Here is a 19,738-nt window from a genome sequence, read left to right as displayed (position 1 = left end):
CTCCTGTAATCACCTACCTACTGTTTTTCCTGGTTATGCCAGGCTGGGTGATTCTGCATGTGGTGTCTGCTGGCCTGGGGACTGCAAATGTCTTCTTCCCCCATGTGTTTTCACTTCGGTCACAGTCGTGGGGCCAGTGGAGGCCAGACCTCTCTCTGGTGCACAAGGTTGCAAGAATGAGCATTTCAGGAGGATGTGTCTCATTGTTCTCATGCTTCCCCGGCCTCTAATCACATCCTGCTTTCTGATGGCTCATCGGCCCAGAGCAGATGCATGACCAGGCCCCCAGCCTGGGGAGGGTCTAGGTTAGGGCATGAGTGTGGGGAAGCTTGTTTCACTGGGGACCCCTCGGTGACTGAGTACCCCTCTCATCACCAAAGTACCTTTCCTCCTCATCCAGGCTGTTTGTGCTGTGCTCCAGCCTGAAATGGTCTTTATCATCTTTGCCTGCATAGCGAAGTTTTCCAGATTGAAGTTCTCGTGTGCTTTGTGTCTTTTCTTAAAGGAAGCTATCTCCTTGAGTACTTTGGATCTCCTTAGTGTGGGCTTTTGTAGCACAGAAATAGTTCTTGTTATAATGGGGATTTTAATTTATTGTTTGATTGGATTTTATCTTTCCTCTCCATGAGACTCTAATCTCCATGAAGGCAAGAATCTTACCTATTTTTGTTTTCTCCTCCTTCTGCAGCAGTTACTGGTCCATGGAAGACATTCAGTAACTACTCTTTACATCAGATGTTCCTCTTGGAGCAGTTTCTGAACTGTAGTGTCTATAGACTGCAGTCTACCTGCCGTTTGTCACTTTTTTATTACTAAAATAATGTGTAATTGCAAATCACTTACCGAGAAGGTTTAACACTTTTACAAGCAGTTTTTCCTCGAGACTTTTTAAAGCGCCTGCACAGTCCCGTACTTAACCTTTGCTGCTCCCCCTCCGCTTGGGGACCTTGGCCTCCTGTTTGCCTGTGACTTTGTTTGTCTTCTTCATTTGCACTTGTTTTCTTTCCTTCCTGCTTCCCATGCCACACCCCGCCCTTCCGACTCTTCTGTGAGCTCACCCTCACCTCCACCCTTGCTTAACCCTCGGTGTAGTGTCTGGTGCCCTTGTGTCTGCTGAGGGTTGCGCTGTGGGTATTTGGCTCTAGGTCATTCCTATCCTTTATTTGCTTGTGCTCTTCTGTTCCCCCTCTAAGCCAAGGCTGCATCAGAGAGGAGCTGGCCTCTCATCACCAACCCCATGGCATCCAGCCTGGTGCCTTGAGGGACATGGGTTCACTGCAGCTGTGAATGACGGTTTGGTGTATCTGATATATTTTCAGGGTGAAGAAAATCTTAAAACAAGCATTTGTACATTTTTATCAGTTTTGTCACATTTGGACATCATTACTGAAAATATCCTGGAAAAGGTGAGTATAAATTGTTTATAAGAGGAGCTCAGGCTTGACCATCAAAATAGAATGAATTTATTTGTATGAACTTTTTTCATGTGGGGTATTCCTTGTGTGTTTTGCAGCTTCTCTGCTTGCACCCTCCCACTAGTGACAGATGCACTTTGACACAGAGGTGTAGTAAGGTGTTGCCAGCATGCACACACACATTGAGGTCTGCCTCAGCACAGATTAATGGGCAACGTGTAATGATAGGATTCTTAATTTTATATAAGCATTTATGTAAAATGATTTAAATAAGACTTCCCTCATTATACGTAACTGTTCTTTAGCCAGTGGAGTTATTTAACACATGCTTGTACAGAGAAACTTATGGTCAGAGTACTGACAAGCCATTGTGTTCTTGAAGGTCTATGTGAAACGCTGTCACTCTTCAAAGTGTGAAGGCCAGCTCTTCCGTCTTTCTCAGGTTTAGAGCATCTTCCCTAGATAAGTAGAGATCTAGCTAATTCTGGTTCATCACTGTGGTAACTGGGAAGAATTCAGGGAAGCCTGCCAGTAAGATTTAAAGTTGGCTTAAAACTGAGCGTTCAGAAAACTAGGATCATGGCATCCGGTCCCATCACTTCATGGCAAATTGATGGGGAAGCAAGGCAAACAGTGAGAGACCTTATTTTGGGGGGCTCCAAAATCACTGCAGATGGTGACTGCCGCCATGAAATTAAAAGACTCTTGCTCCTTGGAAGAAAAGCTATGACCAACCTAGACAGCACGTTAAAAAGCAGAGACATTACTTTGCCAACAAAGGTCCGTCTTAGTCAAAGATATAGTTTTTCCAGTAGACATGTATGGATGTGAGAGTTGGACTGTAAAGAAAGCTGAGCGCCAAAGAATTAATGCTTTTGAACTGTGGTGTTGGAGAAGACTCTTGAGAGTCACTTGGACTGCAAGGAGATCCACCCAGTCCATCTTAAAGGAAATCAGTCCTGAATAGTCATTGGAACGATTGATGCTGAAGCTGAAACTCCAATACTTTGGCCACCTGATGCGAAGAACTGGCTCATTGGAAAAGACCCTGGTGCTTGAAAGATTGAAGGTGGGAGGAGAAGGGGAAGACAGAGAATGAGATGGTTGGATGGTATCACTGACTCGATGGACATGAGTTTAAGTAAGCTCCAGGAGTTGGTGATGGACAGGGAAGCCTGGTGTGCTGCAGTCCATGGGGTCCCAAAGAGTCGGACATGACTGAGCAACTGAACTAACTAAGATTTAGAGCAAGATTCAGTATTGTTGAATCTGCAGAGAATGCACAGCAATGTTGTAAACTCTGGGAGAAAATACAGTTGACCCTCAGTCTACATAGGAATTAGGGGCACCGACCCTCTGCCCAGTGGCAAATCCACATATAGCTTTACAGTCACCATAATACAAAGTTACTCACCTGTATCTGCAGGTTCAACCAACTGCTGATCAGGTAGTGCTGTAGTAATAAGCATTTAGTAAAAAAATCCATGTGTAAGTGGACTTGCACAGGTCAGACCCCTGTTATTCAACAGTCAATTGTCTGAAATGTGTAGGTTTGAAAGTGAGGTAAAAATATTCTGGGAATAGGTTTCCTAGACTTTTTCAAAGTGTTGTCTTTAAACACAGTAACAGTCAAATTTGTTGTTAACCTTTTTTCATCAATCCTAAACCAGACCTCTCTCCCCAACACATTTTAACCTAAAAACCATGATAATATGTTAAAATCAATGGTGCGTTACAGTATCTGGCAGCCAGATGGCAGTCACGTGAAAATTTGTGCTGACACCTTCTGGTAAGAGTAAGAAACTGTAGCATCAGATACTATCGTGTGTTATCTTTCTGCTTTAAATATGTGCAGGGAAGAGGTGTGCTTACAGTCTGTTGAGGGAAATAAGACAGACAAAAAGCTGCACTGTTGCCAGGCTGTTAGCCTGGTGCAGCCAGGAGCGTTTTCCGGTGAGCCATTTGGTAGGAACATTAAGGTAGCTCCTGAAAGTGAAAGCGAAGTCGCTCAGTCGTGTCCGGCTCTCTGCGACCCCGTGGACTGTAGCCCACCAGGCTCCTCCCTCCATGGGATTCTCCGGGCAAGAGTACTGGAGTGGGCTGCCATTTCCTTCTCCAGGGGATCTTCCCGACCCAGGGATCGAACCCGGGTCTCCTGCATTCCGGGCAGACGCTTTAACCTCTGAGCCTTAGGGACTATTATTGCCTAAAATCTCTAGGCTGTGAAGATGGAAAAATCTGTGAATTCACTGAAAAAGACTATAGCGAAGTTTAAGTTATCTTACTATTCTTCTCCCCACTTCTTAATTTTCTTGCCACCAATCAATGTTATGTGGGTCCAGTCACCATTAGGGAAAATAGAGTGGTTCAGACCAAAGACCAGGGAAAACAGCTCTTTGATGGGATAGCTTACCTTAGAAGTATTTTCAAGTTCACCTGAAGTACAGCTCTTGAAGAATATTTCTAACTTTTTCAGCCCATGGTAAGGTAATAAGTGATGGAGACTGTTTAAATACAGGTTATATTATAGTTCGCATGAAAGTGCTTTGTTCCGGTTGACCTCGGTACTGGAGTATGGGGAAATGTGTGGCAGCATCATAAAGACGAACTGAGGAGCTGGGAGGATACTCTCCTTCTTGAGGAAAGGGCCATGCCAGTGTATCTCTAACCTGTCTGAGAATGATGATGCAAAACCAGTGAAAGATAATTACTTTGTAGCATTTTCATCGCCTGTAACCTTGTTTTTGGTCCTACGGCAGAGGGTCAGATGGTCCTGGTTTACATATGAAGAATGATTCTTTCTTTTCAGAAACTCATTCTGAAGAAAGCCCTTACTATTGTGCTGCAGTGGTGCTTCAATCACAATTTTAGCATTCGACTGTATGCGTTAGTAGCTCTTAAGAAAATCTGGAGCATGTGTAAGGGGTTACACATTGAAGAACTTGAGGCTTTAACTTCTGTTATTGAATCCAGTCTGAGTCAAGTGGAAAACATGCACGGAACAGGGTAAGCAGGCCTTGTCCTTTCCCCTGGTCCAGCAGAGCATGTGGAGAGGCGTCGGGGGTGCCTGGTCCATCAGAGCATGTGGAGAGGCGTTGGCGGTGCCTGGCCGCAGCAGCTTCTCTTAAGCACATCACAGGCTGCAGTGCGCAGAGCCTGGGTCAGGGAGCATTTAAGCCGCTCACTATTTGATGTGCAGTCTAATTACAGTTCTGAGTGCTCTCGGCTCCATCGTTGACTTTTTTTGCCTTTTCTAACTCTTGATCTTGATGTTGAGATGTTTCTCTTCAGTGCAGCTGAATGTTAGCACCCTCTACTGTCAAAGAACCACTAAGAAGCAGCACGATCTGACTTTAAAGCCATGTGCTCGTCACCCCTCCAGTGTCCCCGCTAAAGCTGGGAGCTTTTTCTTTTCTAAGAGAACTTCTCGGTTCCCCAAACTAAATCCCACTCAGATGCTTGAGATCAAACAGATATAACACTGCTGCAGTGGATGGAGTTGGGAGTGGTGCACAGCGCAGTGCAGAACCCAGGGGATGGGAGCTTAGACACGTACTGGGGTGTTGGCCTTTGAAGAGGCTTTGGAAAGCCAAGGGGCAAATCTTGGCTTGCCCAAGATGGGGCTGATGAGAGTGGGGAGGGGGGAAATGAGAGGGGGCTGATCTCTCATCTCAGGTCTCCTGTTTGTTAGCCCACTTATGTTGAGGCCTGGTCATCAGGGACAGGAGGGACTGGAACTCAGGGATGAAGCCGGTGCATTGGTGGGAGCGGAGAAGGCATCTTGAAAGTCCTGCTTTAGCTTGGGGGTTGTTGATCATGAATTTAACCCAAAACCTTCTGGTGGCCATGTTTTATAATTTTTTTCCTACCTCTTTTGCCTTTTCAGCCTTGTCAAATTTTTGTTTTTTTGTTGTATTGTGTGTGTGCTTGTTAAAGTTAAGAATTTAGACCCTTGTATTACTTTTGTTTGACTTACGAACACTGCTCCTCTTTGGCTGCATGTCATGAATCTTCAGAGGAGAAAAAGTGACCTATGTAATGATCTTCTCACCTGGAAAAAAAATTTAAAAGCCTCTGTGGCCAGAGGGAGATGTCAGACTCCCGGCCTAGGTTTCTTACACAGTCCCCTTTTAGGGTTCATTTTCCCCCGGCGTGTGAGGTGTACCTGTGGTAGCGGTTGTTATGTTATTTTCCAGTCACTGACCACCATCTCTTTGAGGGAACCTGGTTTTCATTCTCGTTGAATCGTTGTTGTAGGACTGGGAGAGACGTGTTTAATTTCTTTGTCTGTTTTTCAGTTTTTATTTCAAAATATCACATTTAGGATCAGCTGTTAAAAGACTTCAGTCTTGAAGATAGAGGTGTACAAATCTGGACGAAATTCACAGATTCTCTACACGTTTTAAATTCCACAGTGCCTGCTTTAAAGACCTGACTGGTTTTCACTCTTACCGCAGGCGGTTCACTAGTTCTGCTCCTCAGACGTGTTTTTAACCCTTAGGGGCGCGAAGAAGAACTGGCAGCGCATCCAGGAGCACTTCTTTTTCACAGCGTTCCACCCGCTCAAGGATTACTGTCTGGAGGTGAGCAGAGAAGAGCGCGTGTGAGTCTCCTCCTGTGTGTCTCGCCCTGACGCCCCCTATATAATGCGGTTGACTGCCCCTGCAGCGCACCTCACACTGCACAGCCCTCAGGGCCGCTCTGTCGCCGCGTGCAGGTGCTCGCCCGCGCGCCGCCCTCCAGCCGTGGAACCGGCTGGTCACGCTCACCTTGTGTTTCTCAGGCAATGTCTGGCTTGTAAGCTCTGAACAGAAATCTGTTCTGACTTTAAAAGGAAATGAGTGAGAACATTTGTGCAGGTGAGATTTGTTGTATGGAGCCCATTGTTATGAAAGATCAAAAAGATCTACTCTTTTAAGTGCATATTTTAGGTTCTGGATGATTGAAATTGTGTAGCAAATGATCCATCACCTCACTGATCATAATAGATAATGTGCTTATGTAATTTTAAGAACCATAAACTTATTTATTACAGTTAGCATGTGAATTCATTAACAATATATAGATTATTAAAATTTATGTAAATGATTACTACTTTCTTCCCTTTTTAACTGTAATTATAATGTTTTGCCTTTGATTTTAACTCTGTGACCTAAATTTAAATACACACACACACGCACGACCTGGGACCTTGTTTATTGTGAGATATTCATCATAGAACATTATTGTGTGGTTTCTGTTGCTTCATTGCAAAAATTGTTTAGGAGTTTTCAAATATTTTAACATGCTCTGTTCTGTGTCCTTTAGCGCCCAGAATGCTTTGTTTGACATCTTTTGAAGGACTCTTAATAACTCTGTAGTGCTAAGTCAGCCTTTTCTGTTCACTTCTCCAGCAGGAGTAAGTCCCTTGCTTCCCCTCTTCCTTCATCCTCACTTTGACTGCCTCACCCTCATATATTTAATATATTTTATTGTCCATTAATTATATGAACCATAGCTCTGTACGTGTAAATAAAATAATGGCTCACGAGAACTCTGTCTCTTTATACATTTGGAGCTATACTTAGTAGCATCCAAGCCAGTTTAAGTTTGCATGAATATTGCTAACAAAGAAAACTGTATTCATTCTAAAAGCTTTTATGAAGACTTGCACAATGTTATAAGTTTGTTATTTCATTTTTCAATTGCCTATTGTGCTTTTGCTTCTTACGTGCCTTGTCACCTTTGAGGATTTCTGGATCTCACTTTTCTTGTCGTAGGTAAGAAAAGGGAAGGAGGATTGTTATGTAATGAATGAATAACTGTAGTTTACAAATCACTTCCATGTGCTGTTTTAACCTGATTTTACTCTCATTTTATCAGTGAGGAAGTTGAATCTAAGAAAGGCTAATGGCTTATCGGACATCACACAGCTAAGATACAGTTGATGCAAATCTAGATTCCATATCTGTATAATAACAGTGAGGGTAAAGATCTGGCCCTACAGGACCTTGAATTTGTTTGCTTATGGAGGTATTTGTTTGTCGATAAACAGTATTTATCCAAATACTGTCCAACACTAATGCCGATCAGTTCCCACTTTTTGCTTGTGTTAAGGGCATGGTATGTAGTACGTACAGTAAGAAATACTGGAGCAGAAGATCTGCCTGCTCTCAAGGGTTTCCAAATCAATCCCTTAATTTCTTAGAGAAAATAATAAATTTAGAGAAGACAGTTGCTATAAGATGTAAGAGAAAGTATGTAATCTGATCAGACGTGATAGTTTGGGAGAATACATCAGTAATAATAAGTTATACTTTAAACATTTTATCATGTATTTCTTTATTATTTTTAAGGGGCAAAAATTTTAGATATTACAATTCTCCTTTCAGACGATATTTTCCATCCTTCCACGCCTCTCCGGCCTCATTGAGGATGAATGGATTGCCATTGGTAAATTCACCAGGTTCACTGACATTCCTTTAGATGCAGGATTTCAGTGGCACCTTTCTACAACTAAGCTGTGTGAACTAAAAGCAGGTGACTGGTCCCAGCAGGACGTAGGTAAGAATTTTTGTTTTCTTTTCACCCTGTTGCCTGATCAGGCTCCCTGATTTATGCTACTTAGAAACGATGGTTGGTCACTTCTTCATTGACGTGCTGACCGCAGCTCCTCCTGTGAGAGAGAAGACAGAGTGTGGTGTCACTGACTAGTACTTCTGTTCTGGTTTTAGAAGGATGGTAGTATTTATTCATTTACTTCAGAAGCAGACTTAAAATTATTTATTATTATCATTTTAGACTTCGCTGGGTCTTCGTTGCAGCACTCAGGCTTTCTCTCTAGTTGTGGTTTACGGAGCTGAGGTGTCCAGAGGCATGTGGTACCTTAGTTCCCCAGGCAGGGATCAAACCCACGTCCCCTGCATTGGAAAGTGGATTCTTAACCACTAGTCCCCTGACTAGTACTTTAATCTAGCCAATGTCAGTTGATTTTGCTCTTCAAAGCCAAAGAGAGCCTCATCTGCTTTATTATGTAAAGCTAAAGGCGTCTCTCTTCTTTGCCTTCTACTATTTATTTCTGAAAAAACAGAGATTTTTTTTTTTAAGGGCCAAATTAAGCAGTCTTTTTTCTTGTCCTGTTTGGGAATGAAGCCGAGCTCTGCGTTCCCATTCTCGCTCGGTCTGGCTGGGCATTACTTATCTCTTACATCTTCCCCTAGGCTCCAGCCCTCACCCACGCCCACTTCCCTGCAGCTTTCTCTAGGACCTGCCTTTCCCTGTTGATCACCTCCTGCTCCTTCTCCCCCTCAGTCAAGCTTGCCCTCCCAAAACCTAGGATCAAGTCTTCCACCCATTTTTAAAACCACAGTGAACCTTAAGAGGTGTGTAGTAGTGATATGTATTCTCAGCACTGCTCTCACTCACATTGTCCTCGTCACGTCCCCTGACCCAGAACCATCCCTGCAGCTTCTTTCAGAAAAGCAGAAATTGTCTACTTCTTTACCGTACCTGACTTTATGTAGCATTTATTTTCTTGTTTCCTGCTATTTTGATTTTCCTCCTCAGTCTGACTTTTCTTCCTCTCCTTGAGCTCTCCCACTTGTCCCTTAAATTTATACTTCTCTAAAATTTTAGTGTTTTTAAGCATCTCTTGGATTACATGTTGAAAGTCCAAATTCTTGAGTCCTGCCCTTAGATTTTAACTCCAGAGGACAGTTCTGGGAATGTGCGTTGTTTAATCAAATACTGTGGATGTTCATGAATGCATTTTAATACCTTAAATTTAATACCTTAAATTTATTTACTCAGTCTACAAAGGTTTACTGATTGCCTGCATAGGAACCTGGAATGTTAGGTCCATGAATCAAGGCAAATTGGAAGTGGTCAAACAGGAGATGGCGAGAGTGAACGTCGACATTCTAGGAATCAGTGAACTAAAATGGACTGGAATGGGTGAATTTAACTCAGATGACCATTATATCTACTACTGTGGGCAGGAATCCCTTAGAAGAAATGGAATCCGAAATGCAGTACTTGGATGCAATCTCAAAAACGACAGGGATCACTGTTCGTTTCCAAGGCAAACCATTCAATATCACAGTAATCCAAGCCTATGCCCCAACCAATAATGCTGAAGAAGCTGAAGTTGAACGGTTCTATGAAGACTTTCAAGACCTTTTAGAACTAACACCCCAAAAAGATGTCCTTTTCATTATAGGGGACTGGAATGCAAAAGTAGGGAGTCAAGAAACACATGGGGTAATGGGCAAACTTGGCCTTGGAGCACGGAATGAAGCAGGGCAAAGGCTAATAGAGTTTTGCCAAGAGAACACACTGGTTGTAGCAAACACCCTCTTCCAACAACACAAGAGAAGACTTTACACATGGACATCACCAGATGGTCAACACCGAAATCAGATTGATTATATTCTTTGCAGCCAAAGATGGAGAAGCTGTATACAGTTAGCAAAAACAAGACCAGGAGCTGACTGTGGCTCAGATCATGAACTCCTTATTGCCAAATTCAGACTTAAATTGAAGAAAGTAGGGGAAACCACTAGACCATTCAGGTATGACCTAAATCAAATCCCTTGTGATTATACAGTGGAAGTAAGAACTAGATTTAAGGGACTAGATCTGATAGATAGAGTGCCTGATGAACTATGGGCTGAGGTTCATGACATTATATAGGAGACAGGGATTAAGACCATCCACAAGAAAAAGAAATGCAAAAAAGCAAAATGGCTGTCTGAGGAGTCCTTACAAATAACTGAAAAGAAGAGAAGCAAAAAGCAAAGAAGAAAGGGAAAGATATACCCATTTGAATGCAGAGTTCCAGAGAATAGCAAGGAGAGATAAGAAAGCCTTCCTCAGCGATCAATACAAAGAAATAGAGGAAAACAACAGAATAGGAAAGACTAGAGATCTCTTCAAGAAAATTAGAGAAACCAAGGAAACATTTCATGCAAAGATGGGCTCAATAAAGGACAGAAATGGTATGGACCTGATAGAAGCAGAAGATATTAAGAAGAGGTGGCAAGAATACACAGAAGAACTGTACAAAAAAGATCTTTACGACCAAGATAATCACGATGGTGTGATCACTCACCTAGAGCCAGACATCCTGGAATGTGAAGTTAAGTGGGCCTTACTGGGAAGCATCACTATGAACAAAGCTAGTGGAGGTGATGAAATTCCAGTTGAGCTATTTCAAATCCTGAAAGATGATGCTGTGAAAGTGCTGCAATCAATATGCCAGCACATTTGGAGAACTCAGCAGTGGCCACAGGACTGGAAGAGGTCAGTCTTCATTCCAATCCCAAAGAAAGGCAATGCCAAAGAATGCTCAAACTACCACACAATTGCACTCATCTCACACGCTAGTAAAGTCATGCTCAAAATTCTCCAAGCCAGGCTTCAGCAATACGTGAACCGTGAACTTCCAGATGTTCAATCTGGTTGTAGAAAAGGCAGAGGAACCAGAGATCAAATTGCCAACATCAGCTGAATCATGGAAAAAGCAAAAGAGTTCCAGAAAAACATCTATTTCTGCTTTATTGACTATGCCAAAGCCATTGACTGTGTGGATCACAATAAACTGTGGAAAATTCTGAAAGAGATGGGAATACCAGACCACCTGACCTGCCTCTTGAGAAACCTGTATGCAGCTCAGGAAGCAACAGTTATAACTGGACATGGAACAACAGATTGGTTCCAAATGGGAAAAGGAGTATGTCAAGGCTGTATATTGGCACCCTGCTTCTTTAACTTATATGCAGAGTACATCATGAGGAACGCTGGGCTGGAAGAAGCACAAGCTGGAAATCAGGATTGCCGGGAGAAATATCAATAACCTCAGATATGCAGATGACACCACCCTTATGGCAGAAAGTGAAGAGGAACTAAAAAGCCTCTTGATGAAAGTGAAAGAGGAGAGTGAAAAAGTTGGCTTAAAGCTCAACATTCAGAAAACAAAGGTCATGGCATCCGGTCCTATCAATTCATGGGAAATAGATGGGGAAACAGTGGAAACAGTGGCTGACTTTATTTTTCTGGGCTCCAGAATCACTGCAGATGATGACTGCAGTCATGAAATTAAAAGACACTTTACTCCTTGGAAGGAAAGTTGTGACCCTCCTAGATAGACATCATATTAAAAAGCAGAGACAACTTTATCAACAAAGGTCCATCTAGTCAAGGCTATGGTTTTCCCAGTGGTCATGTATGGATGTGAGAGTTGGACTGTGAAGAAAGCTGATCGCCGAAGAATTGTTGCTTTTGAACTGTGGTGCTGGAGAAGACTCTTTGAGAGTCCCATGGACTGCAAGGAGATCCAACCAGTCCATTCTAAAGGAGATCAATCCTGAGTGTTCATTGGAAGGACTGATGCTGAAGCTGAAACTCCAATACTTGGGCCACCTCATGTGAAGAGTTGACTTACTGGAAAAGAATCTGATGCTGGGAGGGATTGGGGGCAGGAGGAGAAGGGGACGACAGAAGATGAGATGGCTGGATGGCATCACCAACTTGATGGACATGAGTTTGAGTGAACTCCGGGAGTTGGTGATGGACAGGGAGGCCTGGCGTGCTGTGATTCATGGGGTCGCAAAGAGTCGGACACGACTGAGTGACTGAACTGAACTGAACTGCTACAGGCTGAAAATGAAGACAGAGGCCCTGCCCTCAGGGCACTTAATTCCTCCTTGAGCACAGTTCAGTTCAGTCACTCAGTCGTGTCCGACTCTCTGCGACCCCATGAATCACAGCATGCTAGGCCTCCCTGTCCATCACCAACTCCCGGAGTTCACTCAAACCCATCTCCATCGAGTCGGTGATGCCATCCAGCCATCTCATTCTCTGTCATCCCCTTCTCCTCCTGCCCCCAACCTTTCCCAGCATCAGAGTCTTTTCCAGTGAGTCAACTCGTCACATGAGGTGGCCAAAGTATTGGAGTTTCAGCTTCAGCATCAGTCCTTCCAATGAACACCCAGGATTGATCTCCTTTAGAATGGACTGGTTGGATCTCCTTGCAGTCCAAGGGACTCTCAAGAGTCTTCTCCAACACCACAGTTCAAAAGCATCAATTCTTCGGCGATCAGCTTTCTTCACAGTCCAACTCTCACATCCATACATGACCACGGGAAAAACCATAGCCTTGACTAGACGGACCTTGGTTGGCAAAGTAATGTCACTGCTTTTTAATATACTATCTAGGTTGGTCATAGCTTTCCTTCCAAGGAGTAAGCGTCTTTTAATTTCCTGGCTGCAATCAGCATCTGCAGTGATTTTGGAGCCCAAAAAAATAAAGTCTGACACTGTTTCCACTGTTTTCCCATCTATTTCCCGTGAAGTGATGGGACCAGATGCCATGATCTTTGTTTTCTGAATGTTGAGCTTCAAGCCAACCTTTTCACTCTCCTCTTTCACTTTCCTCAAGAGGCCTTTGAGTTCCTCTTAACTTTCTGCCATAAGGATGGTGTCATCTGCATATCTGAGGTTATTGATATTTCTCCCGGCAATCTTGATTACAGCTTGTGCTTCTTCCAGCCCAGCGTTCCTCATGATGTACTCTGCATATAAGTTAAAGAAGCAAGGTGACAATATACAGCCTTGATGTACTCCTTTTTCTATCCGGAACCAGTCTGTTCCATGTACAGTTCTGACTGTTGCTTCCTGACCTGCATACAGGTTTCTCAAGAGGCAGGTCAGGTGGTCTGGTATTCCCATCTCTTTCAGAATGTTCCACAGTTTATTGTGATCCACACAGTCAAAGGTTTTGGCATAGTCAATGAAGCAGAAATAGATATTTTTCTGGAACTCTCTTGCTTTCTCCTTGATCCAGCGGATTTTGGCAATTTGATCTCTGGTGCCTCTGCCTTTTCTAAAATCTGCTTGAACATCTGGGAGTTCATGGTTCACGTATTGCTGACACCTGGCTTGGAGAATTTTGAGCATGACTTTATTAGCGTGTGAGATGAGTGCAATTGTGTGGTAGTTTGAGCATTCTTTTGCATTGCCTTTCTTAAATGGATAGGATGTCATAGCAAAACAGTAGCGTGGAGACAATAAAGCAGAGTAAAGAAATAGTGTGACAGAGGATTAAGAAGACCTTTTTCAGGCTTCCCTCATAGCTCAGTCAGTAAAGAATCTGCCTGCAATGCAGAAGACCCCGGTTCTATTGCTGGGTCGGGAAGATCCCCTGGAGAACGAAATGGCAATCCACTCCAGTATTCTTGCCTGGAAAATCCCATGGACAGAGGAGCCTGGCAGGCTGCAGTCCATGGGGTTGCAAGAGTCGGACACAGCTTAGTGATTAAACCACCACCAAGGAGCTGAAGTTGAGCAGAGGCAGACAGGAAGTGGGAACCACTGAGGCAAAGCCTGGAGCAAGGGCTTCCTTAAAATAGAGATCAGCAGATATGAAGATCTGTGGGCAAAAGACTGGCGACAAGAGCCATTTCCATGTGGAAGGAACAGCCTGCTGGGAAGGAGAGAAGAGAGCAGCAGCGCATCCTGACGTGTAATTTGAGTCCCACTGTGGAGAGGGGTGAGGAGTTACTGACTGGGGAAGGGCTACAGACGTCTTTCTGTTTGTTCGTCTTGAGTAAAGAGAGATTCTGCAGTGTCATTTCTATGTTGTTGTTCAGTTGCTAAGTCATATCCCACTCGTGGCAACCAACCCCCAGGCCTCCCTGTCCATCACCAACTTGCGGAGTTCACTCAAACTCATGTCCACAGAGTTGGTGATGCCATCCAACCATCTCATCCTCTGTCGTCTCCTTCTCCTCCTGCCCTCAGTCTTTCCCAGCATTAGAGTCTTTTCCAGTGAGGCACATCAGGTGGCCAAAGTATTGGAGCTTCAGCATCAGTCCTGTCAGTGAATATTCAGAGTTGATTTTCTTCAGGACTGACTGGTTTGATCTCCTTGCAGTCCCCGGGACTCTCAGGAGTCTTTTCCAGCACCACAATTCAAAAGCATCAGTTCTTCAGCGCTCAGCCTTCTTTCTGGTCCAGCTCACATATCTGTACATGACTGCTGGAAAAAACCGTAGCTTTGACCTTGTGGACCTCTGTCGGCCAAGTGAGGTCTCTGCTTTTTAATATGCTGTCTAGGTTTATCATAGCTTTTCTTCCAAGGAGCAAGCGTCTTTTAATTTCAAGGCTGCAGTCACCATCTGCATTGGTTTTGGAGCCTGAGAAAATAAAATCTGTCACTGTTTCCATTTTTTCCCCATCTGTTTGCCATAAAGTGATGGGACCAAATGCCACATTCTTAGTTTTTTGAATGTTGAGTTTTAAGCCAGCTTTTTCACTCTCCTCTTTCACCTTCATCAAGAGGGTTTTTAGTTCCTCTTCTCTTTCTATGCTGAGACTTAAATGCTAGGATCCCCTGGGTGCCTTTGTTTTTTCTTCCCATTCTGTTTGCTCTCCTTGCACATTTTTTACTTTTTTACAGCAGGAAACCACCACTTGTGTAACTGCACCTTTCAGATCTTTGTCTCTCCCAGCCCCTTTCCTGAGCCTGCTGCATGTTTGCACCAGCTCTTCTATAAGCTCTTTAAACTCAGTATCCAAACCCACGTTAGCTTTCCTCCCAGAGGCTCCTCCTCAGTATTCCCTTTCTGTCAGTGGAGTCACTCGCTCTCACAGAAGTCATTCTTTTCCTGTTGTCTCTTGCCGTGTCTATCCATTATAAGAGCTTGGCAACTCTGCCTTTCCTCTTCAGCCCCTCTCGCATCATTTAATTGAGACTTTGTCTTTGCTGGGCTAGTGCAAAGCCTCTCAGTGGTTTTCCATCCCCAACTTTTCTTCCTTCACATCACTTCTGAGGATTTTTCTGAAACACAAAACCAGTACTGTTAACCTTTTCTTAAAACCCTGTACTGCCTCCTGTCTATAGAATAAATTCCTTATCATTATACACAAAGTCCTTAGGACCGGGTCTGAGTCACATGTCTCCATCACTTGACTGCTGTGAGAGCCTGAAAGTGCCGCCGCCACCCGAGCCCTGCCTGCCGCATCCTGTGTGTGTGCACGTACCATGTCCGCAGCCTGCACTGCCCTTCCCGTGCTCCGCTCTGCAGACTAATGCTCCCTCCCTTGAGCCCTCCTGGGTCTTGCTCTTTGCCCTCCCCCATTAGTAACACCTCCCTGTGTGAGCCGCCATCGGCATAGGACTGCATCACCGTCCTGTTCAGGTCTCTTTCGTCCCCAGGAACCTCAGTGCCCCCGTCTGCTCAGTCAGGTTCAGAGTAGGACAGGGTTGAGGGAGAGCCTGGAAGGAGGAGCTCAGTCCTGAACACACAGTTAGGGCAGTATGTTCTCTGTGCTCAGCGAGTTGGTGAAGAGGTAATTGTGTCAAAGATTGGTCCTCATTTTAGAAAAGGGCCCCCAAGTACTTGTAAAATAAGATAAAAGCTGTTTATGTTGTTTTCTGGAATACAGTATTCCTACAGAGAATTCCAATCTAATAACACTGTTTGTAAGATACAACATTATTTTCTGTACATATAAGAAAAAATGCTACCAAACTATGGATGTGGGCCTTATGGATTCTAAGATGCTTCCAAATTTTGGGTATGCTAATGTGGAAAAATTGTGCATCTTTTATTTTCAAAAATTGTTGTATTTTGCTTGCTGCTGCTAAGTCACTTCAGTCGTGTCCGACTCTGTGTGACCCCATAGACAGCCTCCTACCAGGCTCCCCCATCCCTGGGACTCTCCAAGCAAGAACACTGGAGTGGGTTGCCATTTCCTTCTCCAATGCATGAAAGTGAACAGTGAAAGTGAAGTCGCTCAGTTGTGTCCGACTCTTTAGCGACCTCATGGACTGCAGCCTACCAGGCTCCTCTGTCCATGGGATTTTCCAAGAGTACTGGAGTGGGGTGCCATTGAATTTGAATATTTGAAACTGTTATTGAAAATGGCAATTGTATCTGAATCCAGCTAAAGTTCTTTAGTTAAAAATCTCATTTTAAACTGTTCATTTAAGCTCTTAAAAATATATATATATGAGACTTTCCTGGTGGTCTAGTGGTTAAGAATCCTCCTGCCAATGCAGGGGACACAGGTTTCATCCCTGATCCAGGAAGATCTCGCGGGCCTCGGTCCCTGCGCCTCTACTACTGAGAACCTGAGAGCCGCAGCCGCTGAAGCCGGTGCAGTCTGGAGCCCGTGCACCGCAGCGGAGAGTAGCCCCTGCTCACCACAGCCAGAGAAGGCCTGTGTGTAGCATCCAAAGTACCCAGCACAGCCAAAGCAAATAAAATAAATCCTGTATATATACACACACACACATATATGCATGTAAATAAATAGGGGTTTATGTTTTCTTTTTCCTTCCCAGGTTCCAACTCAGGTGAAGCAGATAACCAGTCAGAGTGGACTGATGTTCAGAAGAAGATTATCCCGTGGAAGAACCATGTTCCAGACTTTGACCTGGAGCTGATATTTCAGGATCGTGCTGCCAAACTTGGAAAGTCAGTCAGCAGACTGATCGTAGTGGCCTCACTCATTGATAAGCCAACCAATTTAGGAGGTAGAATGACAGTTTTCCCGGGGGCTTGCTCGCAGTCTTTTGATCCAGAAAATCTATAGTCGACCCAGTGCCATTTGGGGCCTCTTGTCCACGTTCCACCTTCTCCGGAAGCTTCAGAGGAATGCCTGGGACCTGGTGGGCGTAGCCTTAGACTGGCGGCAGTAATCCCCGCTTGTCCCGCGCAGGGCTCTGCCGGACCTGTGAGGTGTTCGGGGCCGCGGCGCTGGTCATGGGCAGCCTTCAGTGTGTCAAGGACAAGCAGTTTCAGCACCTCAGTGTTTCAGCAGAACAGTGGCTTCCTTTAGTGGAGGTGGGTGGAAAGTGCTTGATGATTAAAATTTTCATTCACCAGACTCTCTCTAGTACTCTGTCTTCACCTGTCAATCCTTTTGCAGTAGTCCAGCCTGTCATATTTTAAAAATAATACTAAAAAGCAAAATATAGCCCACTCTGTTCTCCCATTCTTTTTATTATCTCTCACACTATTATATTTTTAGAAATCGTCAATAATGTACACTTTTTAGTAAAATGTGTCCTGTTTTAACTCACTCTGGTTTTATAAATGTATATGATGTTGGGAGCATTCCTTTTTATAGTGTATAATTCTTTTTCCTGTTAACAAATTTCCATTTCATCAGAAGTTTTTTGATTTTTTTTTTTACTTCTTTTACTCCCAGCAGGGCTGTAAATGAACGATTTAATATTATGTTCTTTTAAAACTAATATTAAGGTAAAACCACCTCAGCTGATCGATTATCTACAACAGAAAAAGGCAGAAGGTTACACCATCGTGGGTGTGGAACAGACTGCCAAAAGTTTAGACCTAACCCGGTACTGCTTCCCTGAGAAGTCTTTACTCTTGTTGGGGTAAGAACTTTGTCTTAAGTCTCTGTCTCGAAAATGTTTCAGAATATTCACAATTTTACCTGGGCTCCTGATCCTACACCTACACCTGACTTCTGACTTAAAGGTTTATGAAAAGCACCACCCACCTCCCAGGTTTTCCTTTTCTTGACGTGTTGGGGATGGTCCAGTAAACACAGAATCAACCCATAAACCTTGTTACACTCTTTAATTTTTTTGGTACCATAGACTTGTTTTGTTAACCTGTCTCTTCCAGTAATATCCAGGATGTCTAAGAAAAAAAATTGTTTTTTACAAGAAAACTAACCTTTCTTCTTCCATTTCTCTTCATCAGCAATGAACGTGAAGGAATTCCAGCGAATCTGATCCAGCAGCTGGACGTGTGCGTGGAGATACCTCAGCAGGGCATCATCCGCTCCCTCAACGTCCATGTGAGTGGAGCATTGCTGATCTGGGAGTACACCAGGCAGCAGCTGCTGAAGCAGGGGGGCTCCACGGCCTGAAGGGGGGCTCCAGCAGCTGCTGAAGCAGGGGGAGCTCCACGGCCTGAAGGACGCCTGCGCCTCATCAGCCTGAAGCCCGACCTCATTTGAGACGGGTTGTTGTTGGTGCTGCTGAAATGTTTCAAAACTACCTGGACTCATGAGATAGATTCTGAAATCGACTGGGATAATTTGTCTTTTTAATTCACAGTTTAATGCCAAAACTTTGTCATGTGCCTTAACTATATTACTATATATGTTGTCCCCTTTAATAAACATTTTTAGCTAAGCTGTATTGCTTCTTTAATATAAATATTTTAGTTGTAGAAATAAAACAATGAATTTTAGAAAGATCTTTTCTTTCCTAGAAACTAGTATTGTCAGAAATGTGGATTATGGTGGAAGCAGGCAGGATTCAGGCGGCTCCTCTTATCTATGAATACTGTTCCCTTGCCAGCAGGAAGCACAGGGGCTGGGGCGGAAGAGTGGGAAGAAAGTCTCCCCGTGAGGAAGAGTCACTGGCCTCCTGCTGCTGCTCTGTATCCATTTCTCAGGGAGGAAACATGCTTGGCAAGGTGTCCACCCAGTGTCCCTATAAAGTTCATAATTTATTTTTAAAGCCATGAAATAGGCCATCAGTTCACTTCAGTCGCTCAGTTGTGTCTGACTCTTTGCAACCCCATAGACTACAGCACGCCAGGCCTCCCTGTCCCTCACCATCTCCCAGAGTTCGCTCAAACCCATGTCCATTGAGTCGGTGATGCCATCCAACCATCTCATCCTCTGTCATCCCCTTCTCCTCCCACCTTCAGTCTTTTCCAGCATCAGGGTCTTTTCAGTTGAGTCAGTTCTTCCCATCAGGTGGCCAAAGTATTAGTTTCAGCTTCAGCATTAGTCCTTCCAATGAACACCCAGGACTGATCTCCTTTAGGATGGACTGGTTGGATCTCCTTGCAGTCCAAGAGACCTTAAGAGTCTTCTCCAGCACCACAGTTCAAAAGCATCAATTCTTCGGCGCTCAGCTTTCTTTATAGTCCAACTCTCACATCCATACATGACTATTGGAAAAACCATAGCTTTGACTAGAAGGACCTTGGTTGGCCAAGTAATGTCTCTGCTTTTTAATATGCTGTCTAGGTTGGTCATAACTTTTCTTCCAAGGAGCAAGCATCTTTTAATTTCATGGCTGCAGTCACCATCTGCAGTGATTTTGGAGCCCCCCAAAATAAAGTCTCTCACTGTTTCCCCATCTATTTGCCATAATCATTCATATAAAGTTTTTAGGAAATTTTCCTGTATCACCTTTGCTCAGGGTTCAAATAATCGTAGTCTGTATTCTTCGAGTTGTCTACGTGGACCCAGAGGAGGTGACTTACTCTTGCTCATCGTTAGCAAAAGTGAGACTGGAACCCTCAAGGGTTGATTTTCTGTTTCTGTTCTTCTGAGGGTTTTGTTACTAG

At 44.0% G+C, this 19,738-nt stretch overlaps 1 protein-coding gene across 5 annotated transcripts in view; it reads left to right on the top strand.

The window, feature by feature from the left end:
* The window catches only part of TARBP1 (tRNA guanosine 2 -O-methyltransferase TARBP1), a 68,639-nt gene extending 50,072 nt beyond the window's left edge, over positions 1–18,567 (top strand). The window contains exons 23-30 of one of the 5 annotated variants that reach the window (XM_088841839.1): positions 1,320–1,406; positions 4,225–4,421; positions 5,917–5,998; positions 7,787–7,958; positions 16,741–16,932; positions 17,118–17,242; positions 17,699–17,799; positions 18,131–18,567. In XM_088841839.1, the coding sequence (XP_088697965.1) occupies positions 1,320–1,406; positions 4,225–4,421; positions 5,917–5,998; positions 7,787–7,958; positions 16,741–16,932; positions 17,118–17,242; positions 17,699–17,799; positions 18,131–18,299 (1,125 nt within the window). In that variant the 3' untranslated portion in view covers positions 18,300–18,567. Of the gene's footprint in view, positions 1–1,319; positions 1,407–4,224; positions 4,422–5,916; positions 5,999–6,198; positions 6,223–7,786; positions 7,959–16,740; positions 16,933–17,117; positions 17,243–17,612; positions 17,800–18,130 lie in introns of those variants that run through there. The other 4 variants (XM_088841838.1, XM_088841840.1, XM_088841841.1 and 1 more) reach the window with 4 other exon arrangements.
* The last annotated feature ends 1,171 nt before the right edge of the window (positions 18,568–19,738 follow it).

The sequence above is a fragment of the Moschus berezovskii genome, chromosome 12 (assembly GCF_049115385.1).
Source record: "Moschus berezovskii isolate FMDL1 chromosome 12, NW_MosBer_1.0, whole genome shotgun sequence".
NCBI classification, from domain to species: Eukaryota; Metazoa; Chordata; class Mammalia; order Artiodactyla; family Moschidae; genus Moschus; species Moschus berezovskii.
Note: the sequence above shows the minus strand (reverse complement) of the source record. Positions and strands in the feature narration are given on the sequence as shown.